Here is a 22,915-nt window from a genome sequence, read left to right as displayed (position 1 = left end):
ACATGATTTTACATTTATGTTATGATAGTATTTCATTTGTTTTTCATATATTTCACCAGCAACACATTGGCTATATTAAGTGCCATATCTTTAAGACACGTAATTAAATAGTTCACCCCAGTGTAGGCTCTTGTCTTCAGTGCATCATCACTCAATGGAAAAGAAAACTATATGCTCGAGACACAAAAAGCCAGCATTGGCTAATAGTGGAATTTCTGGAATAACAAGGCCTTTCTTAAGAACAAGGAAAAAAGGAAGGACACAAGGAAAAAAGTGAACCAATTTGCATACAATAGGACAACCGTAGACACTGAAACCATTTGTCAATGTAAAATGCTGCACAGCATTTAAAGCCCTCCCAAATACTTTACACACCCCACACACTAGCCTAATGGCATTAATGTCAGGTGACAAGTTCAGACAGACATAACAAACTAATAAAAACTCTAAAAACGTACAGTAATAGACTTTAAAATATTTTATTGACAAAGATTTTACATGCCTCTAAATTAAATATCATTACATCTTAATATACAACACGTATATACACAGTGCACTACATGAGTTATGTTCTTTTGACCACATAAAATCAAATACGGAGCAAAAAGAAATGTGATGATCTGACGTGTTCCTATATATAGGATTTGGACAGTGTGTGTGTATCTTTTTGGGTAGTCTCATCCCCACCAAAGTAAGTCTCCAAACAGGTCACGTCAACCAACTTCCTCCAACACCTGGCCTGGTGAATCCTTTACCAACTTCCAAACTCTGCCACTCAACAGCTTGTCTACTTGGACTCTTGCTCTGCATCCAAGAGAGCAGATCGTATACCCAGTTTATTAAGCTCATCCACCAGATCACCGCTCTGGTGCATCTGCAGCAGAATGTCACAGCCACCCACAAACTCCCCGTTGAAGAACACTTGTGGAATCGTGGGCCAATTGGAGAATGTTTTCACACCTGTTGGAAGAGCAGACAAAATACATCAACAGTGCGAATGTAATACTATCAAACCAGAGCCTACAGTAGGGGTTTCCTTACTTGTTCTCCAAGAATTTGGGAGTCTATTCAGTTGACGCCCCACATGTGCTGCTCAGCACAGATAATAAATATCGCTTGTAACCTTCGTTAGATAACGCTGTTCAATTACATTTGGCCACTAGTGTAAACAGTTGCTTTAACTTAAACCATAATGGCAATGGAGGATCTGTCTGATCACCAATGACAACATTCACAAGACATGACATTTGTTTCCACGTACTTGTATTCGCCATTATTTGAAGCAAACTAGTTGGTTAACTATCAGCAACGATAACTACAAGCTGATGGAAACAGCTAACGTAAGTAAGGCAGTGAGTGTCCAAACACGAACACTTTCAATCTTAAAGAGACTGTTAAAGACTTTCGTATTAATATCGATACCAAGCTGACCAAATGGAACGGTAACGTTCATGAAAATAGAAATGTTAACTTTCCTTTTGATATATATATAGGCCTACCTATTTCCAAAAAAATTAACTTAAATATGATTGTTATTGGACTAGTGGACAACCAAGTTACTCAGCACATTTACGTTAGCGCTTTAACTGTTGTGCTCTTTGCTAACAGTAGTTTAGTTGAGTTCCTCAGGCATGCTAGCTAGCTGGCTAGCTTTAGCGATAGCTGACCTTGTCTGATGTCTTGGTCATCCAATACATTATACGAAGCGTAGTCGTCAACTCCGTGCATCCGCAAAATCTGGACAACGGCATTACTAAACCCGCACATTGGCTGAGCGGGCGTCCCTTTTATGAACACAACCACTTTATCCTTCTTCACCATTTCGGCAAGATTCTTCTGTATATCTGCCGAGCACAAGAGTCGGGCCGAAGCACACGGCAGATGTCTGTCAACTTGAGGCTTATTAAATAGCACCGCTCCACCTCGGAAACACCGAGCAGTTGTCCTGATTAAAGTGTTCATTTTTAAAGTAAGACAGAAAATCCTAGCTTAGCTTGGACAAAGACTCAACTGCTGGGAGTAACTTCTCCACTTGCCAAACGCCACCGGATAGTTATAACACTTTCCTTCTCACGCATCTGAATCTACATAGAATGAGCTGGAGAATGATCTGGATAGGTTGAATCAAAGATAATTGGTTCAATCGAGTTTGCGTTTGTATCCGATTGGCTAATAGAAGTGTCAATCAAATGGGTTACACAATGAAAATTAAATACAATCCCTAAATCATTATCACACGTATATTTGAGCTGTACATGCTGTAGTTACAAGACTGCCATAATCGTTTAAATGTAATGAGTTTTGAAAGTAAATTAAAAACTCTAATTCTTACTCAATGGGAGGGAGGCCAATGACCATAACGCTTCCTGTTATAAAGACGTCACTTCCTTACAAAGCTGAAAGAGGGCTGAGGGTGAATCAGGCAGTATTGAAATCAGACCGTTGGAACGTTCTTGTTTTGCTTTATTAACTAATGCTAATGTGTGCATCCTTGTAGGGTAAATCATTCTCGTTTGGCTCTAAAATTTTGTTAAATACATGCTGCGAGCTTCTGGGTACCCATATTAACGGTTGATAGGCCATACAAAACTCAATCCCAGTTCACCAAGTCTTTGTGGAGTAGCCTAGCCTACGATTGCACGGTAGGAATATATCCTGTGTGATTTTAAGAGGTGGCTGCAATCCTGCCTAGAAGCCCCTTGCGCTATTATGCAGCTTGTGGCACAACAGGATTGCATAGAGTGAAAAATGGGAGCTAAGGCGTGACTTCACAAGTTGTAGGAGTTTCACGTGCGATATCCCTTTAACAAACTGTTAAATTCTGTTTCCACGGCAGTGATGGTTCACTTTTTACCCTCACTTATCAAAAGACAGACAGAGCAAAATCGGCAACATGATATTGTTTGTTTGGTCAAGTGTTCCATTCAAACACTCAAAGTTGCTACATTGTTGCATTGGTTTACTCATGCTCCAGTCTTCGTTAGTGGGAAATTCACCATCATTCATCTGTGCTCTCTTTATCTCTCTCACGTAGGCGGGACCAGAATGGCTCCAGGATTGTCAGCAATGTTCTCCAGATTGTTTGTGTAATTTGGTTTTAATAGTCTAGAAATTCCCCATTAAATAAAGACTTTGTTGCTGATGAACTCGATGTCTTCTCTCCAGTATGGCAACCCTGTTTATGGGATTCCACACCCTTTTAACACTTAACTATTAGATAATAATTATAATAAAAATTTTAAATGTAGGATGTCTCATTTAAAACTACACCACTTTACCCCATCAAAGCAGCAAAACTTTACTGTGGGCAAAAAATAAATGGACCAGTGAAAAACCAGAAATACAATAGAAAACATCCAGTGATTCGAGAGTATCTGATGCTATCTGATAGTGAAAATAGACATATAGAGTATAACAATATGCAGAGGTGCATGAAATAACTCCAAATACTCCATATTGCACAACCAGTTGATAGCCAAGAACATTTATATAAGGATATACACTTCTGATCCTGTGAGGGAAATTTGGTCTCTATGAATATAGGGGAAAATCCAGAATGAGTGAAATCTTGCACAGTAGGCTGACATCTGCCACTTTGTACTTCAACAGGCAATGTTGAGTCACTGCAGCTTGAAACAGCAAGGAAAGGTGCAGTCATGAGCATTGACACGGTCAAGAATTAGAAACCTAATTTCAGAGCAGGCCTGGATCTAGCCACAGACAACTCAGATAATGTCTCCAGACAAAAATACACACCCATGAACCAATTGTTTAAACACAACACAGTCCTAAACACTGGGCAACAGGTGAGCCCTTGTCAACAACAGAAATTGAAGGTAATGTAGCACAGAGAGGAGGAGTAGGAAGAGACTTATAATCCTACTTGAACAATATTTCTGGGGGTCAAGCACTATCCTGTTTTGTCAATTTCTTTTTGTATTGAGATCAATAGTGTGTAACTGATTCAAGCATAATCAGAACATATGATGGATGTGTTTGTGATATGAGTTTTGACTGAAGTGTTTCATTTTGCAAAAGAGCAAAGGGATTCTGCTAAGTGGATGTAGTGTTGTGTTAATTGTTTGTAGTGTGTTAATTGTTTGTAGTGTTTTGAAAAAATTGGCCCTGTTTTCAAAATTGTGCTTAAGCAATCGTAAAAAAAACTTTAATTACAGTAGATACGTCCGTTTTCGCTCGCTCCTTTCCTCACCCCATGCCACCTTCTATCCCTGTCCAGCTTGCATAATCATGCCCCCCTCTCTAGGCCACTCTGAATCCAAATATTAGCAAATATTCAAAAACTTGGGTGTGCAACATTTACATTTATGGTCTGCTTTCTGACTATGCCTTTGTGTGACTATTATACCATGGCCCCATGTGATCTTGTAAGCAATATTCAAACCAAAAACAACTACACACCCTGTAGGCCACTCTGAATGCATGAGTGTGAAAACATTAGAATATCAGACAAGTCTTTTGCTTGATGTTCAGGAATGGACAACTAACCATTTAATTAAAACATATTGACTAATCTCTTGTAGGCCCTGCACTGCATGTGTGACAAACCATAGTGATCCAATGATTGATAGCAGTCGCAGATCAACCCACTAGTTAACAATTGTTAAATTCAGTTTATAGTAGGCCTAGCTAATAGTCCATCACTACCCTAGATAAACTTAGAAAGACCACTGATAAAAATGTTACTGGAGATAAGGGCCCACAAGAGAAGGCAATTGATGTTTCAGACTTTCCAGCGATGGCTCAAGAGTTTTCCCGGCAAAACTCTGTAATCAGGTTTCTTCACTTCTGCACTCCCTTTCTCTGTCAGTTATTTAACCATTTGGCATAGCATTTTCCAGTTTGTGATTACAAGTGATTATTTTAGACAGTGAGGAATTGTAGCATAACAATTTATGTCTTTGTCAATTTATGTTTTTTTTATTTCTAAGGTGGTTTCAAAAGCCATTCAAGTTGCATGCCATTGCCCTGTTGATCCCGAGTCCCGACCGTGCCAAGAAGAGCCCTAGCCGGTCACTTCCCCGCGGGCTTTTATTTGAATCTGCGCAGGAACTATGTTGAACCAACAAGTTCGACTGCGCATGCTGCAGTCTGCCCTTCAAGGATATTGTTCACGGTCTAGCCAACAGTATGCAGTGAACTGAAGGCATATGCCAAGACCACACCACAACTTCGTTTCGTGAGAGGGAGTGATCAACTATGTTTGTATCGTGCTGTGGCTGAGCACGTTACAGGAGAAGCAACACCACAGACTTGGAATTTAGGTACGGAACTACGCTAATATGTTCTAAATAAACCAATTTTGAACAGAAATATGTTTTGAATAAGCCAGTTAGGCCAATTAGTTATTCACAGTTATATTTGGGAACCGAATGTTTCCTAAAGCTACGTTACTGTTATTTGATAGGCTAACCCTTCGCTATTTATTTGTTACACTGTATCCACAGAAGCCTCGGCTAAGGTAGGCTACTTCGGTCTTTTTAACAGCTGTTGACAAGAGTAGGCAACATAAACATAAAGTTAGCTGAGGCTACCGGTAGCCTACTCAGTTTATTCTTCTGATTATTGCTTTACGGTACGTATCTGGAAAAAAACACTCATAAGTAAAGAACTGAGTATAAGTCTAATAATCTGTCTTTAGGTGTAAGATACCATGGTTAAGTCTTTTGGAGAATGGTGCCTCCTCGATGGTATACATTTGGAATGTTTTTTTTCTTTCAGTTCTTCTGGAGACGAAAAAATGGGCAACACATTATACAGGAAGCCCTCTCAGCACAGGGCAATGCTTAACCGTGATATCATAGCACAGTTTTACAGCACAGAGGTTAAAGCAACGAGGACTAGCAATCACATATTACACAAACTAAAATATGTTTATATTTTTGAAACAGTTTAACCAGCATGCTAGAACATTTTTAGATTTCTCCCGTATTTGTGTCTTTGCGGTTCTCATTTTTCATAGCCTTAGTCAGATGTTTGTGTTGATCCATGTGTCAGGGACCCTATCTTGTTGAACCAGTTTATTTTCAAGTAGGCTATTATTCCTCAACCTAAACGTTTTTGTGTGTGCTTCTGTTAAAATGTTTTGCATAGGCCCATCAGTTTTACTCAACAATTTGACTACTTTCATGATCTTATTTGCATACCCTAGGGTACATTTCTCTGGAATTGTATGCAAAAACACAGCCTTACATGAAAATCAAGCTGATTTCAACCTCAATTTCCTTTGACAAATGACCAGTGAGAAACTCAACTACACATACCAAATGTTTTTTTTTTTTTTCATACTCACTCACACACACACACACACAGACTAACAATTTTTGACTATGCTCTGTGCCTGCAAAGGTCACCGTTCTTGATAATTTTGAATTTGTGTTGTTCGTCAGTTTAATTAACAGCCTGTGATCTTCCCTCTCCTCCCAAGCAGCCACGCCCTGCATCATGACACAGCAGCAGCAGGTGAAGTTTGACCAGAGCCTGGACAGTGCTCTCTCATGGATCAAGGTGGTCCAGGAGAGACTTCGGCAAAATGACAACACACAGGGACCTAGAGAGGACTTAGAAGCCCGAGTCCATGCGACAGAGGTATGGTTGTAGTGACTTGTGACGTATATGATACACAGAACTTACTTATATGCTTGATTTAGGCTATTATATTTGGAGCAACAAAAACTTGAATACATTTAAGACATGCAACAAACTGATTTACAGTATCTGTATATCATGATCATTTATAACAAATAATATATTATGTGAAATTCTGTGATAACTGTTATAATTATGTCCTGTCTGTTGACACAATCTTGTGAACCAGGAGATCTGTGAGTGTGAGGAGGAGGGCAGGATGAAGGTGGATTTGGTAATGGCGACTGCAGAGTCCTTGCTGAGGACCATTAGCGAGGAGGACAGGGTCCATATTTGCACCAAGCTGAAGGAGCTCAAAGCATTGTGGGAGGAAACCTCTACGTACATCACACACTGCCACAGGTGCAGTAGGAACAGACACGATGACATCTCAAAGCAGTTTTACCAAGCTGAATGATAATGTCAAAAACAATACCCACAGACCTCTGGTTATCTTAAAGGAGGTGACACATTCAGTCTGGCCAAACAGAAATGTTCTGCTTTATGTTTTTTTTTTTCTTTTTTTGATGAAAATGTGTTGAGGCTTGAAGTAATACTGCTGATGTAAAAGCCTGAAACATTTCCAACTTTTCCAGCATGCCTGTGATATGCATTCTGTTTCGATGTGTAAGATTGATATCTACAGAGTAGTACTGATTTAGTCATTTAGCTTAGAGTAGATTTTACACTATACCACCTGGTAGGCTTTAGTGTTATAGAAGGCCATCTAGCACACTTCACTAAGCCTCTCAAAGGCTTTTAATTCTGCTCAAGGTTACTTCCTGTGAAAAGAGAATTTCTCCTTGCCAATGTTGGCTTGTGCCTGCCTTAGGCCAGGCTTCTGTAAGGCACTTTGAGGCCATATCTATTGTTAATGCCGTCATGGATTGTACAATTAAATTCTTACTTGAATGATTCTCTCCAGACTAGACAATTGGCTTAACTAAACTATATAACATAGCAATAACAATATGTGTGTATCAGTGAATGTGTCTTGAACAGTGTTATAGCATTGGGATTGAAGATAAATCAATAGAATTGATATCGACTTGAATTAATTGACTGTACCTCGCACGCGCATTCCCTCTCCCCCAGTCGCGTGGAGTGGGTTTGGCTTCACTGGGGGGAATACCTGAAGGCCTACGAGGAGCTGTGGGCTTGGCTGCTGCGGACGCGTCAGATCCTGGCCCCCGAGCCGGAGCTTCAGCTGGGCTCCCAGGAGAAGCTCTGGCAGCTGGAGCACCATCGGGTGCTGCTGGAGGACACCCAGCACCACGCCGCCCACCTGGGCCGGCTGCTGGAGGAGGCCGAGGTCCTCCACGTCCGCACGCAGGACGAGAGTGTGGGCCCCGAGGCGAGGCGGGACCTGGAGGGCGCTTACAACAAAGTGCTGGAGCAGGCCAAGGTAAGAGGCTGGGCCGACTGAGTGTTCAGACTTGTTCATGTTGTATTGTGGTAGCGGTGGTCTCGTAGTGAGGGATGTGGGATGTGCAACATGGTACACCAGAAGGTTGTGAGTGCAGTCCCAAGGGCTGGCACTGCTGTGCATCTCACTTCACCCCACACAGCTCAAGGGGGACTGTTGTAGTCTGTCTGGATAAGAGAGTCAGCTGAGATACACATAGTGTAATACAGATATTTATTACAAGATATAAACAACAAACAAGATATGTTGCATCAAAGCATCCAAAAAGTTAAAAAGGGTATTGTAATCAAGTCTGTCAAACTGTGTGTGTGTGCGTGTGTGTGTGTCAACTCACATACCATCAAAAGTGCTGGTCCAGTTTACTTTCAATTTGCACAGAGGGTAGAGAGAGAGTAGAGAGTTACCATATCTCTATCCAACCACATAATGATCCGGATCAGGATCCCGGTGCATGGATTCCAGTGTTTCCCAGACAATTGAATTCCGTTTGTGGTGGTTGGTTTGCAGAATTAACTTGAGTGCAACAGTTTTTAAGAAATTAGCACAGCGTGGTTATGATGCTAACCAGATTTAAGCACAATTTAGTACAACCTGAAAAAAAATTGTGTGGTGGTCAATGTTGATATTGTGGTGGGCCGCCACAAATAAGTCAATGTATGGGAAACACTGGATTCATCCCACAGTTGTCTGACTGCTCTTGTTTATTAGACTGCTCTTGTATATTTATTAGACTCAGCAGGTTAGCTGTTCAAGGTGGTCTGTTTAATCGTGCCTGTTTGGGAGATGTGAGAATCTTTTCTTGGGAGTGGCAAAAAAAAAACGTCCTTTCACATTACCCTGAATGTGGGTTGATGGGAGAGACACACTCGAAACATTCCAGTGCCATTAAAGAATGCCTTTGCTAGTCAGCACAAACAAGAGGAGTGTGGCATTGTCCTTAAGTGAGATGATTAATGGTGTTGGTGACGAGACAGTCTGCTGCGTTGTAGGCATCATTAATGTGATCATTAATTTTAATGTGCTGTTTAAATAGGCCTGGTGTAACAGCTCTTTCTTACTAAAGCAAAACAAGTACCCATATAGGCATTAACCTACCTACGGTATCTGTTGCTCCATCTGGGCATGTTTAGCTCTTATCTTCCTATTCCCCCCCAGACCTTTTGCATTTCTGAATGTCTTGTCTAAGTGAACAAAATCCTCCTACTGATCCCTGTCTTCAGGAAAGAGTGTCTTTGCTGGAGAGGATTGTCGAAGAGCAGAGGGCTTATGACAACCTTGTTGAAGACTTCAGATCGTGGCTGGCATCCCAGACCCAGATAGTGAATCAGGCTTTGGATGCTGAGGACTTAGCAGACAACAACATGGAAACACTCCAGGTAGACCTGTCAAGCTCAGTCGGCTGCAGTGCAGTAATGAGACGAAATATGTCCATGCCTAAGGATCATATCTCCATTCCATTTCCAAGCACACTGGCTTTATTGTCTTCCCCCTGAAAGGCCTTAGTGTTTGTATCTATTTTTACATGAAGTCAAACGACAATGTGTTTAACCACTCTGTTTAACCAGGAGCTCTATGATACAGTGAGCAGCAGAGAAGGGTCTTTGTCTCGCATTGAGTCTGTGGCCATTGGGGTGAAGCACAGCTCCTCTCCAGGGGGGGCCGAGCGGATCTCCCAGGAAACGGAGGCTCTGCGCGGGGCGTGGGAGCGGCTGAGGGAGCGGCTCGCGGCCGAGCGGGAGGCCCTGCACGAGCGCCGGCAGTCCCAGGAAGCCCGGGTCTCGCTGACCAACCAGCTGGAGGAAGAGGTCGCCCGGCTCCACGCTCAGACGCAGAGGTTCTCCAGACAGCTGGAGGGAGACAGCGAGGATGGAAGGGAGCAGGACGCTCTGGACGCATGGAGGATGTCCACTGTGAGTACACAGAGATAGAGCCCACCACATAGAGTCCTCTCAGTATTGTCTGAGAATATATTGTTATTATAAGTTATAGACCCTTTCAACAATAAAAACAAAAACAATGCTTGAACATTCTATTTGGTTTCCAATCTACTTCCTCTGCATTAAGACAGAGACGGTTGATAATTGATGTATATTAAGGATCTTTGATTAAGATAACATATGGAATGTTAAAACAGAAGCCTTGTGGGGCCAACTATGATGCTGATAATGGAACTCTCTTAAAAGGGTCTATATGAAGGGTTCAGATGCAAAAGCCTCTAAATGCCACCTATGTCAAAAATGAGATAAAGATGGTGAGGGGATGCTCTCCACACATAGTATTCGCTAATCAAATAATTTAACTTCTAAACCCACTAAATACCACTCTCTTCCTGGTCTGAAATATCGATTTATAGGCAAAAACCTATGAGCCTGAATTTAAATGCTCATTTAAAAGAAAAGTGGTCAGACGGATTTAGAGGGTTTTGCATCTGAACTCTTCATATGTTATTAATGTGGGCGAATCGTGCTCAACTCAAAAATGTACAGTAAGAGCAAATTGGCTTGCACAAGGCTCAACTGGACAACACACTGTGATTGTTTATTGCTTTTCACCAACTGAAACAAAATAGAAAGACAAAAAGTCATAGTGTCAAAAGTCATGGTGGGCTGCCTATGTATTTTCCTTGATCTGGTCTCAGAATTAAACAATATCGGTTAAATTAGTAACCAGTTCTATTTGTGTCTGATGTAAAAGTTCAAATCAAACATGTGTTGTTATGGAGCAAGATTACAACTAGTTGCTCAAGGCTACCACTGTTAACATTCAGAGTGAGTAAAGCTAATAAAGATCAAATCTCTCCCTGTAGGCATGCAGTGGGTCAGGGAAAAAGAAAGAAAGTACCCTCCCTCACTTTCACTCGCTCAAATCATCACTGAGTGGAGTACGGTGTGCAGTGTTTCCCCTAGAATTTTTCCAGCAGCGGTGGGGGGGGGGGGGTTGTTGTTGCGCATTTTTTTTATTTCTTTATATCATACCTTCAGTGTTTCCTTTCAGATTTCTTTTACATTATTGGTTAAAAATGATGGAAGAAAAATAAAATGGCACAACCCAGAAAAAAGATTATTTACAATGTATTTAAATTTGTCTTAATGGCAAAGGCCACACCCAATCAAGCGAAAGCACTTAATTTTTCTAGGCTTTTCAAAGAACATCTCTAAGGCTCTTTGGTAATTGAATTGAATTGTTGGGGGCCATTAATGCTGACACGCATGCACGTAGCCAGATGCTCTCCTTGTAGTCTATTTCTCAGTCCCAAAACAACAAACCCATTATAAAAAAAAGTAAATACTCACTTTTCTTCTACATCACTCCCACAGTTACCATACAACTCACTCACAATTAACTCGAAAAGGACCTAGGCTACTTGATTGAAGTGCGACCGTTTGTCTCACCGTCAAGAGAACGCTGAAGTTATGAGAACACGTCTTTCTGATAAGAGAATGTAGGCTCCTATGTCTAATGCCATAAACGTAGAAAATGTCTGTTTGTGATAGCCTATTATAGCTAAATGGACAGAATTTAGGCTATCGTATATGCCAACATATGCTCATATTTCCTTTAACTATCAGAAAGTTTAAACAGGCCTAGACTGTGTTAAGCCTAGCTTTCCCATGCAAACATTACATGTAGCCCCACGCTAACGTTACAAGTCTAGGCTACAATTAACGTTAAGACCATACACCTTGTAGCACATTGGTTTACTCTATTGCATTACTTACGCTTTTAATAATTTGTCGTTGAATGTTGATGGAGGCTCATCTTTGGGAAATCAGCTCTCTGGATAAAATTGTCAGCGGAGCAAGAGTTCTCAGAGTTGACGACACGGACGTAAATCCAATCAGCAGAAAGAACCGCATCACAACAGTAGGCTAAATCGCAACAAACTTTTCCCCCCATGTTAAATTCATTTCGGGTAATCATGAATTGGTTTCTTTTATTTGATGTAGGCTAGGAGAGGAGGATGCATGTTTCACATTAGTGTCAATGTGTCAAAGCAGGCTTTGGATCAGAGGAATTGCTCAAGCTTAACATATGGCATAGGCTACAAGCTTAATTCCACGGCATACAAACAGCTTCGTGATGAAATATAACTAATATCATTTTTTTTATTGTCACCAGGCCTATAAGTAGGCTATTTATTGTGTAACCTACAAGTGAACGATGACACCATAGGCTACACTGTGGCGGAGCAAGACCCCATCAGTCGGATAGCTAAACAATGTAACCGTGTTCAGAACGTAGGCTAGCCATATGGGCTGCAGACTTGTCTTTGGGCTTGTAATCACCTGACACATCATGCCGCATATATGTCCTGAATAATGAGAGGCTAAGTGCGGATTTGATGTACTTAACTTACTCAAGACTTTCAGAAAACAATTTCGAGATAGCGTTGGCCGTTTTGTGCTTTTACAGTGTGTTAAGTGAATCTCGTGATATTATGTTGCAGCTGCGCTGAAAATCCAGCGGCGGCCCTGCGCCGCTGTTAAATACACTGTAGGGGAAACACTGGTGTGTTTTGTGTGATGAAGGAATTTTCTCTGCAGGCAGTTTAGGGGCATAACCAGTTGCAAAGCAAATGAACTGCGCCCACTGAAAGCATTGCAGGAATTTATGCATCATACCTTGAAGGGCTTGTACCCTCATATAAAACTTAGGTTATGTTTTGAAGCGTTTATTTTGTCTGAATTTATTTTTTTTTCCCTGGTATCCCTGCAGCTTTCAAGTTTGAGAATTACAGTCCTATTATCCACAGGCCTAGTTCATATTGAAGTCTGTTTATATCCCTGCTCTGTGCTGGGGAGGTTGTGGTTTAGAGGTTTGTGTGTGTGTGTGTGTGTGTGTGTGTGTGTGGAGAATGCTGGCTTGGTCTGCTTTTACCAGAATAATGTGGTATTTTAATGACTAATCCCGCTCAGGATATCCTCAGTGCCATGGCAACTGAGGAGCCCAGTGTGGAACAGCTGAAGGCGGAGCTGAAGAAACTGTTGCGATATTCCCATGACGCCACGTCCCTGTCCGACCGCTTGCTGGGCTGCATAAAAGAGTTTCAGGGGTCAGTAATTACACGTCCTGCTTGACTAAATCCTAATTCCACCAACTAATTCAGTTGTGCATAGACAGTCATTCTATGATTAAATCAAGCATGCATTTTCTAGACTAGGTCAGATTGGACTGTGGGTAAATTGCAATGGAGCTCAATGCTTTTTTTTTGTCTTCCTAATGTCTGTTAGGGTGAAAAGCCGGGCATTCAGGCTGTGTGCGGAGAGGGAGGCCAGTTTGACAAATCGCCTTTGGGATCTGCTACAGGACCACAGCCGGTGGAATCAGATGGCCACAAAGATGCTGGGAGTGCCTTTGGAGTCGATTGAATCCAGACATATCGCCCCTGTGCTGGAGAATGTGGAGGTACGGCTCTGCCTAACAACAAACAGACTCCTCTGTCCCTCAACAAGAGCCTCTGGGGGAAGGAGACATGGTTCGCTAAAGAGGGAATTATGGGCCATCTGAATCCGGAAGCAGCGTCCTTGTGCTGTAAAATGTGGGGGTGCGGCTTTGCCTAATAAGCAGACGCCTCTGTCACTCAACATGTGGCCTAGAGGAAGGCGCACAGTGAGCTGAAGAATTCTGGGCCATCTGCTCAGACTAAGATTGTAAAGTAGCTTGAAATGATCAGGTATGGTAATGCTCCTAGTGCCTCTGGCTTAGGTCATGGCTCTTTCACTTTCTGCGTCACTCAGCCTGACTAGCGCAGACTGTAAACCAGACACAAGGCATCTGATTGGCCGGGTGCCAACTGGAAGAGAAAAAAATCCAACTCTCTTAACACATTCCTTGGGTCCTAAACATAGACACGGGCATGTGTGTCACCAACATGCACTCACTCATCCCCCCCCACACACACACACACACACACACACACACACACACACATGCAAACAGTCACTTTTTGCAGTTGTTTAGGTAGTTGTCACGCATAGTTAATAAAAACAATATGCAAATATGCTGTGGGAAAAAGGAACAAAACTGTCCTTGTTTTCACACACCTTCCGTGCTAAAGGTACTTGGTTTTAACTTCTGTGTGACCTGACTGCAGACATCATTTTACACCAGGGTGTAGTCTGATGTGACTCTCAGGTGCATGTACATGAGTCATAGAGGAGTAATAAAAGATTGAGCAACTACTACAGACATAATCAGTTTTAACAATAAATGATCTCCATTGTGAGAATGCCTTTGTAGTGCTGTGTTTGTAGTTTTCCATTAATCTTTTGTTGTGCACACTCATTTATAGACCCTTTCAAGAGTTCCATTATCAGCATCATAGTTGGCCCCACAAGACTTCCATTTTAACATTCCATATGTTATCTTAATGCAGAGGAAGTAGATTGGGACCCAAATAGAATGTTCAAGCATTGTTTTTGTTGTTATTGTTGAAAGGGTCCATAGAGCTTTCCAACTCTCCCAGCATTCAAATCCCTTTTTCAGATGAATGCCTCACAGTCACTCATTCACATATGTGTGTTCTGTTGCTGAGGCAGAAGTTGCTGCAACACAGGCATGGTTTGGAGGAAAGGCAGAGAACCATGCCGCTGAGAGAGGACTCGTTACACTGTGGCCGTGGATCTGAGAAAGCCCGGAGTCTCCTGAAAGAGCTCAGCTTGGCGTTTGGGAAGAGGGAAGAGCTCTATGAGAAACTCCAACAGAGGAAGGTCCACCTGCAGGTATGACTCGCTTCGGGTCTTGATAGGGCAAATATAGTTCAGACGCTTCACTGTAGAGATTGCGCATCTACAAAAACCCTGTTTGGATTTGTCATTTCATTTTGACAACCATTGATTCTGCATGGCTGCTCAAGCCATCATCTTACTGAAGCCTTGATATTATATTTCAAATGTTCTACACATGGAAGCTCTGGGTTTCTACCCACATGGCTCTGCAAGACTAATTGGACAGAGGCTCTCATTGCTGCCTAACACAATGAAGTGCATTTGCTTGGTCAGAGGGCAGAAACCAACAGCTTCTTAAATGATGTACTGTATGTTAACATTAGCCAGGAGGTGTTGAAGAATATTTTGAGAAGCATGTCTTTATAATAATTACTCTTCTTTTTTGCGCTAGGGGATGCTGTCCAATGTGGATCAGTTTGATAAAGGATATGAATCCATATTAAAACATCTAGACTCTCTCAGAGAGAAACTAACATCTGTTGGCACACTGCAACCTGACCTACAGGCCAAGAGGAATCAGAATGACCAGCTAAAGGTACACATGTGTCCATTCCATTAATTTCAGCCCTACTGTAAAAAGAACTAAATGGCTCTGCCCAGGGGCGCCACTAGGGTTGTATTCTATAGTACGCACCAAATGTGTTTAAACTAAACATGGGCAACTGAAAGTGCCATCTTTGTGATTATTAGATGCCAAGACAAGGATAAGGTAAATATGGGCATATGTGTTATTGATGTTCAACTCTGTAGGTAATCCTGGCCGAGTTGGAGGCCATCCCAGCTGATTTCACATCTCTACAAGTCCTGGTTTCAGACAACTTAAGCAACATGAAAAGATTCAACTTTCTCCATGCCGAGTGGAAAAATATGCTCAGTGGTGCCAAGGTAAGTCAGGCCCTTCACTGAGTTGTAGGTTACAGTACATGCAGCAATTGCTGAAGTGGAACAGATGGTGTTTGTGTGTGTGCGTATGTATGCTTGTGTGTGCCTGTGTGTTTGTGTGGATTTGTAATTCTCTGCGTGATCTAAGGACACTTAACTACATGATTACCTGATTACCTTATCTTTGTCTTGTCAGGTGAAACTGAAGGAGAGCACTCAGAATGTGGCAGAGCATGACGAGTTTGGCCGGAGCCTGTTAGACCTAGAGAGCTGGCTAAAGGCCATGCAGGAGAGACTGGCTGCTTCTGGTGCCGTGTCTGGGGATGGAGGCCCAGTTGATGTCCAGACAGACATCCAGGTCTGCATCTACTTGTTGTGGCCTTATGTTATAGTGCAGGAGGTTGAATTTGGAATTGAGGGCATTTAGTTAAAGTGACAGAGGAAAGACAATTATTTTTTTTAAATCATGTGGAGGCCAATTAAGAATTGTTTGAATGATAAGAAGCACTCGAAATTAAAGTGTCATGTGCGAAGATACTACAGTTTTTATGTTTAATCAGGCTTCTTGATCTATCAAATGATTACCAATGTAGAACACTATCTAATCCCACAATATATAAATAACATGGTCTAAAACACTAATTCCATCAAATCAACAAGTTTGCATTTTTTGTAAACCCTGGTATTCTTTTTGTCAAAGTTTGAAGACCTTCTAGAGAAGGAGATACAGTTACACCAGATAGAGGTTCTGGGTCAACGAGTGATGGCCAGGACGTCCAAGGAGGGCCAGGAGCAAATCCCGCCGGTTTTGCTGAGGCTGAGAGAATCCTGGAACTCAATACACAACCTCTGCACTCAACGTCAAATGTAGGTCCTCTTAATCTGATTGCGTGTGACGTGTCAAATGAAACATTGTGAGTAACATTGTTTGTGTTGTTTGTCCATAGTCATCTGCTACTGGCGGAGAGAGACCACACACACTCAAAGGAGCGTATGGAGACTTCAGATGGGCTCCCTCTAGGGGACGTTTCTGGAAGTTCTCTGAGCCACAGGATAAAACCTACAGGAGAGACTGAGGGAAGGTCGTCTAATACTGTGTTGTCCTTTGAGGGCCAACTGGCATCGGATGCAGGGGTATTGTAACAGCTCTCTTATCTATGTTGAAAAGTCTAATACGTAGTTAGTCCAATAGTGATTTTATGTCGTATATGTGTCTGTTTGTGTCTAACATGTGGTCTTATGCTTACCATATTGTCATGTTCGTGTTCATTGAATGATGGAGTTAAGACGCAGGTTCTAAAATGCCACAGCAGCCTCAAAGTACAACCAATAAATAGATAGAGCATCTGCCATTGAATTAGAAAAATTCTAAATATCATGCTTTCAGAAATCCCTTCAGAATTGACTCCCATATTCAGTATTTGACATTAACATCCCACATTGAGCCACTCATCCAGCTCATGCAGCTCTGTCTTCTGGCCTGCAGGGCTCTGGAAAGGGTTCAGGGCGTGGTCAGGGTGAAGGAGGATCTGGTAAACACAGAGAGGTCTTTGAGGCTTGGCTGAAAAGGGGGAATGTGGAACTCTCTAAACTCTCAAGTTACAAGGCGCCTCTAAGCAGAAAAGAACTCCAAGCCCAGCAACAGAAGCTTCAGGTGAGGTGGTGTTTGTGTATAGTCCCAGCATTTGTTGTTGGTGCAATTTACATTTTGACGCCTTAACCTGCTATTTCTACATGCTTCAGATCAGATCAGATCAACTTTATCGTCCACAGGAGGGAAATTATGGAGCTAAATTCGTCTCAATAATATTTGTATATGCGCAGAGGGGGATCCACAAATATTTCTTGATTTGCATATGTGTTTTGATATCTACAAATAAAAAAAATCATATTTGTAACTCGTATATTGATTTTTACAAATATAGATTTGTAAATAAAATGCCATTTGTAAAACCGAAAATTTCATTTGTAAAATGTGATTCTGCATTTGTGGATCACCAGCACACGCATTCTTCGCTTTCCAAAGTTGCGTGTTTTTATCGTAATTCTTGATTCGCATATACAAATATTACTGAGACAAATTTAGCTCCAGAGGAAATTAGTCCTGGGCATCAAGTACCACTGACAGCTGTTTTCAATCAAGACATACATTATTGCAGGGGTGTCAAACTCATATAATGCATTCTCATGGCCATTACCATATTTCTTTATGGGTATCAGAGTGTTGTTTGATATACTCATTTACTATACCCACTTCTGAGTAAACAGGTACAAATCATGTATTGCTGTCATATACTGCTCTTTCTCTCTTAAAAATACCCTACTTCCATGTCAGTTTTTTTCTGCCTCTTTCTTCCTGAGGATGGTTTGTAGTCCTAGGTTTAATCAATTTATTTTTATCATAGAGATATTGCTTATTAACCATTGTTAAAGACAACTGGATGTGAATATCTTTTTTTCTTCTTCTAAATTTCCCCTTCCTACCCAAAACATCTGGTATGAAACCCGCTGGCGGGACTGATCTGGCCCCCGGGCCGTATTTTTGACACCCCTGCGTTAGTGGTACAGGCAAAATAGGTATACAGACCACACGCAATTCAATGACAGTGGTGTTGCGCATCACATTTGAGGTGATATATAAATAAAGAAATAAATAACAGTGTTACACAGGCCAGTCGCCTACCTTGAGTAATGACATGTTACATGTCACATTTTAGGTTATATATAAATAAAAAAATAAATAAATAACAGTATTATTCAGTCCCATCGCCTACCCTGAGTAATGACATGCCTTCAGGTACACAAACCATGTGACTATTTTCAGTTTCTTACTGTATATATTCTATTCTGTTCTATTCTCAGGAACTTCGTGCTGACCTGGGTCAAGGTCATGACCTGTTCCAGAGGATGATCTCTGCTGGGACTGAAGGTCAGGCTCTAGAGGACCTGAGGTATCACTGGATGCTTTACAGGACCAAATTACACGACTGTGGAGACCCGCAGGCACATCCAGAGCTCAAGGTGATCATGAATGGACTGTTTCAGATGCTATAGAACACCTTGGTGTCTCTGTTAAAGACTGGCATCTCAGGAATAGAACAATTGAAATTATAGGTGTCATATAGAATTCAAATAATTTCTGTCATCCTAGACCTTCACAATGCATTGATGTCTCTGTTCACTTTGATAGTATATTTTACTACCATATTTCTCTTAAGACTCAATCAGGACGATGAAAGATCAGGATCCAGGCTTTATTCTTTTCAATGAGGGCCAGTGGCCCTCAAGGGAGAGAGGTACATGTTTGTGTCACCCCATCTTGGATTTCACCAGTATTCTCTGACTATACAGAAACAGTCTACCAAATTTAAGTTACACACAAAGAGGAGTGATCTACTAGTATGAATATGCAAGGTAAAGGTGTGGTGTGTGGGGGATGTGGCCTTTTGGGTGACATCAAGTCTGGCCAGCTTCTATTGTCTTTTAATTAAGGGCCTGTCCACACGGAGACGCTTTTTAGGTTAAACGCAGAGGTTTTGCTTCGTCTTGGCTGAGCGTCCAAACGAATCCTGTAAACGCACTGCCTGAAACCGCATTTTTCTGAAACCTGGTCCCAGAGTGGAAAAATCTGAAACCGTAGTCCGCTTGAATTCGTTTAGACAGCTAAAAACCGCGATATCCTGCTTGGCGTGATCGATGATGTCATCGCCACACCTCAGCTGCCCTGTACTTGCACTTATAGTATTGCCTAATAATACAAGTTTACATACATGACATTACCTACGATTACACTCCGTAAGATAAATATCACAACTGGAAAGGCGCAGCCGATAGCTTATGACTTGGTGGACTGAACACTGTTTTTCCCGGTGTTTTTTTTATGCATTCTAGCTACTGTCAGTGACGCCGAGAGAACTTAAGTTATTAGGAAAGTGCGGTGTAAGTTTAGGCTACATTAATTTGTGCGAAGTAGTGCCAGTGTCATTCATTTATTTTACATGTCTTACAATACATGCATTCACAGTCGAAAGTGAAATCAGATATAAGCATACAAAGACGCTTTTAGAACTCACGTTAAGCAGATGGTAGCACACTGAATGCTTAATGCACGATTTGATGCAGGCAAAAGTATTGACTGTTACTAACGAAGGTTTTATAGCAATATTATAAATGTGGCGACAGAATAGCCTAGAACTTGGGTAAGCCTTGCGTTTTAGTAGCCTAATTGGGCGGTGATAGCCAAAACTAATGTGAATCACGGACTATCCTGCAACCAAAGAAAGTAAAGGTGATTAGTAGGCCTACCTCGTTAGCCAAATAAAGGACGGGCTGCACCCTTCACAAACCGTAAAATAAAGTTTATTAGTTTTACAGTTGACTACAGTTGACAGTTCACCATCAGTCCACACAAACAATTCTGGTTTCCTTTGCACTAGCCATTTTACCAGAGCCTATTCTGTCTGTTTTTAAAGCATAAGTTTTTGCAAGTTTTGGTGAATTTCTGTAAAGACACAGTGCCACCTATAGGCCTGGGGTATGAAGTAACGATGTTGAGATGGATCCGCTTGGACTAAATATTCTTGATAATGGTTCCAGGGAAGACGGAGGAAAAAAAAGATCGGTTTGGTACGTGTGGACTAGGCCTAAAACTACCCCCTTTCCTGGGAAGTCCTTCAGAGGCCTGGACACATGCTGTTCTACAAACATTAACATTTCACACCTGGTGATAGGCAAAAGGCCTCTAGACAGGCTTTCATTGAATTCAAGGATAAACAAAGGATGCTTGCATAGGACAAGGACTGGAGAAATACAGTAGACTATAAAGCTTATTCACAATTCTTTCAACTTTGACATGTGTTTCACAGGCCAGTCGGGTACCTAAGCAGAAACTGACTGTCACTGAAATGAGAACGGTAAGATATTCCTAAAACCATGTGTTATAATATTTGGTACCTCTGGAATTTTACACAACTCTGCTGGCAGTGAGCTGGACAAATTCATTTAGACTCTAAGGGTTAATTTCCATTGGAGTCCAGGGCTAGCTCAAGCCTTTTCTTTGGGCTTAAGCATTAGTGAATAGCCTCAGTCTTCTATTTTCAGTACAAGTTGTAATGGCCACTCCAGAATCAAACTGAGGCAATCTGGCCGACGGCCATATATTATATATATATATATAAATTGTCCTGACACAGGATATAATTTTACCGCCTAATGGAAATGTGCCATGTTAGCTTTCCGATTTTTACACATAGTTTTTTGACATTACATCAAAACAGTTACTACTTCACATTTTGTCGCTTTTTCTAGGCAATTACTGCACATCATAGCCCCTTTAATTGTGCTTTCTACCACACATCATAGCCCCTTTAATTGTGCTTTCTACTGGTCTTGGTTGTGCACAGGCCCAGAAGAGCAGCAGTGGCTTCCTGCAGCGGGTGTGCTGCGCGGCGCTTCCTCTCCAGCTGCTGCTTCTCTCGCTGCTTCTGCTGGCCTTCCTGCTGCCGCTCACCTACGAGGGCAACAGCTGCTCGCTTGTCAACAACTTTGCCCGCTCCTTCAAGGTCATGCTTCGCCACGACGGCCTGCCACCCACCTGAGCCAACCCTTACTCGGAACATCAACTCATTCACTACATAGTGCTTTGAATAGCGAAGAACTTTACAATGGATATTCTGAACATAGTCTCAGTTAGAACAGGATGAATGTTCGTTTACAGACTTTTGACGATGCTCTCTTTTCCTGTGCTGGCAGTGCTGCAGTCTTACAGGTTTCTTACAAAAAATGTTTAACGTTTATGTTTTGGATAAGCTGGATGGAGCACTTAACTCATTGAGTGCCAAAAACGTAACATTACGTTTTTCCTTCCCATGCGTTGAGTGCCAAAAATGTAATATTACGTTTTTAGCTTTTTTTTTAAATTACGAAACTAGACACTCTAACACACCTTATATGTGATTTTGGGAACTCTGTGATGAATATGACGATCGAAAACTCATGAAAACGCACAATCTGAACATTTTATCTGGACATTTTATCATAACTCGGTTGCCGCTTTGGGTCGAATCAGTGACGCATGCACGTCAGCTCAAAACCAGGCCATTTTCTTGGGTCTATCACTAGGTGGCAGTCTCGCCAGGTCACTTCCCGGAAACTTTATAGGCAACACTTCATATTTCATGAAAGACGTTATATCTCCATTTCTAGAAAAAAAAAGTGATTTTGATGAAAACTAGCCACTGTTTAGCTTGGGATTTCTCAGGAACAGAGGCGTGTAGAAATACACGGTTTGCACCCACTGAGAGCTTAAAGTCTCACCTTTCAAACGAGCCATTGTATGTGTTCATAGCTATAACACAGAATATGCTGTGGCTGTACAAAAATCATCAACAATGGTCTAGATTGCTGGCACAAAGCTTCCGAAAACAGCTTGGCATTCAATGAGTTAACAAAAAGCTTTATGAGGTAGCTTTTTTTTTTTTTTTTAATTTTAATCATCTGCCAACCATGCAGTTGTTAGCAAAGGCAGGCTTGCAAGACTTTGCAAAACTACTTAGCTCATTTGTTTTAAACAAAAAGTTCCTGCTGCTTTCAAAACAAAACTAAACAGAATGTAACGGTACTTAGTTACCAAGTATGTAGTGGAATAAGGAGAAATTATACTAGCAGTCTATTAGTCACATATGATAATGTTGGCACATATTATTATATAAATGTGTTGAAACAGTTTTGTTATCTACAACAAAGATAGGTTTAACTACATCCAAAGCTTCAGGTCTCGTCTGATTTGTACCAATAACATTGTTTGCATATATTCCACTTGTTACAGAATTTTGTTTGCTAATACACTGACTAAATAGTACTGTCACATACTCACACCCTGTCGGGGCAATTCAATGTAAAGTGTTACTTACCTTACGTTACGTACCTAACTAAATTACTGTTTTTCATCTCTGTAGGTTGGCTTGCCTCTATGGTTTATTTATCTACTGTAAGCTTTGAACCAAAAATATTGTATATGAACTTTTGTTTTTGCTTTGAGAAATACATGATTTTTTCAACCTGAGCTCTCTATCTAGGCTATTTAGGTCTGCATTTAGACTCCAAATGATCCATAAATAGAGCCCAGGTTAAAAATGTTATTTTTTAATGCAGCCATGTCATGCAATGGAAAATGAGTTACGAGTGTCAGAGTGCCTTCCAAAACTTCTTGTTGATCTTTTCTCTGCTTGACAAT

The 22,915-nt window shown here is 41.4% G+C and overlaps 2 protein-coding genes, 1 long non-coding RNA gene and 1 other non-coding gene across 8 annotated transcripts; 3 read left to right on the top strand and 1 right to left on the bottom strand.

The window, feature by feature from the left end:
• Window positions 1–463: 463 nt before the first annotated feature.
• Window positions 464–2,098, bottom strand: glrx5 (glutaredoxin 5 homolog (S. cerevisiae)). The gene is made up of 2 exons (XM_048250543.1): window positions 1,668–2,098; window positions 464–960 (listed from the first exon to the last, which is right to left on the bottom strand). Exons 1-2 carry the CDS (start codon window positions 1,960–1,962, stop codon window positions 788–790), a joined length of 468 nt encoding a protein of 155 aa, XP_048106500.1. The 5' UTR covers window positions 1,963–2,098; the 3' UTR covers window positions 464–787.
• Window positions 2,099–2,412: 314 nt separating this feature from the next.
• LOC125299308 lies at window positions 2,413–3,146 on the top strand. The gene is made up of 2 exons (XR_007194351.1): window positions 2,413–2,642; window positions 3,035–3,146. It is a non-coding gene; the product is annotated as an uncharacterized LOC125299308 (long non-coding RNA).
• On the top strand, window positions 2,679–2,949 carry LOC125299936. Its single transcript, XR_007194478.1, has one exon. It is a non-coding gene; the product is annotated as a small Cajal body-specific RNA 13 (non-coding RNA).
• A 1,894-nt stretch (window positions 3,147–5,040) lies between the features above and the next one.
• LOC125299305 (nesprin-3-like) lies at window positions 5,041–21,598 on the top strand. 5 transcript variants are annotated; one of them, XM_048250538.1, is made up of 20 exons: window positions 5,041–5,282; window positions 5,466–5,479; window positions 6,170–6,258; window positions 6,446–6,606; window positions 6,836–7,008; window positions 7,741–8,050; window positions 9,292–9,447; window positions 9,637–9,981; window positions 12,988–13,124; window positions 13,303–13,477; window positions 14,611–14,793; window positions 15,191–15,334; window positions 15,550–15,684; window positions 15,878–16,039; window positions 16,382–16,548; window positions 16,629–16,815; window positions 17,168–17,335; window positions 18,544–18,702; window positions 20,547–20,594; window positions 21,084–21,598. In XM_048250538.1, the coding sequence occupies exons 3-20, from the start codon at window positions 6,252–6,254 to the stop codon at window positions 21,276–21,278; spliced, it is 3,012 nt and encodes a 1,003-aa protein (XP_048106495.1). In that variant the 5' UTR covers window positions 5,041–5,282; window positions 5,466–5,479; window positions 6,170–6,251; the 3' UTR covers window positions 21,279–21,598. The 5 variants fall into 5 exon arrangements, with proteins under 5 accessions (XP_048106495.1, XP_048106499.1, XP_048106498.1 ...); XM_048250542.1 differs by lacking the exon at window positions 6,170–6,258 and having other exon boundaries at window positions 6,449–6,606; XM_048250541.1 differs by lacking the exons at window positions 5,466–5,479; window positions 6,170–6,258.
• The last annotated feature ends 1,317 nt before the right edge of the window (window positions 21,599–22,915 follow it).

This window comes from Alosa alosa, chromosome 8 (genome assembly GCF_017589495.1).
Source record: "Alosa alosa isolate M-15738 ecotype Scorff River chromosome 8, AALO_Geno_1.1, whole genome shotgun sequence".
Classification (NCBI taxonomy): domain Eukaryota; kingdom Metazoa; phylum Chordata; class Actinopteri; order Clupeiformes; family Clupeidae; genus Alosa; species Alosa alosa.
The sequence above is the reverse complement of the archived record's forward strand: the minus strand, read 5'-3'. Positions and strand labels throughout refer to the sequence as shown.

What these genes read in the sequence shown, in the direction of transcription:
- glrx5 (XM_048250543.1), bottom strand. Translation starts at nt 1,962, where the DNA reads ATGAACACTTTAATCAGGACAACTGCTCGGTGTTTCCGAGGTGGAGCG. An exon ending in TGACCAAGACATCAGACAAG is followed by an intron (nt 961 to 1,667) that starts GTCAGCTATCGC and finishes CTCTTCCAACAG; the next exon opens with GTGTGAAAACATTCTCCAAT.
- LOC125299305 (XM_048250538.1), top strand. An exon ending in TGCATAAAAGAGTTTCAGGG is followed by an intron (nt 13,125 to 13,302) that starts GTCAGTAATTAC and finishes AATGTCTGTTAG; the next exon opens with GGTGAAAAGCCGGGCATTCA. An exon ending in AGAGGAAGGTCCACCTGCAG is followed by an intron (nt 14,794 to 15,190) that starts GTATGACTCGCT and finishes TTTTTGCGCTAG; the next exon opens with GGGATGCTGTCCAATGTGGA.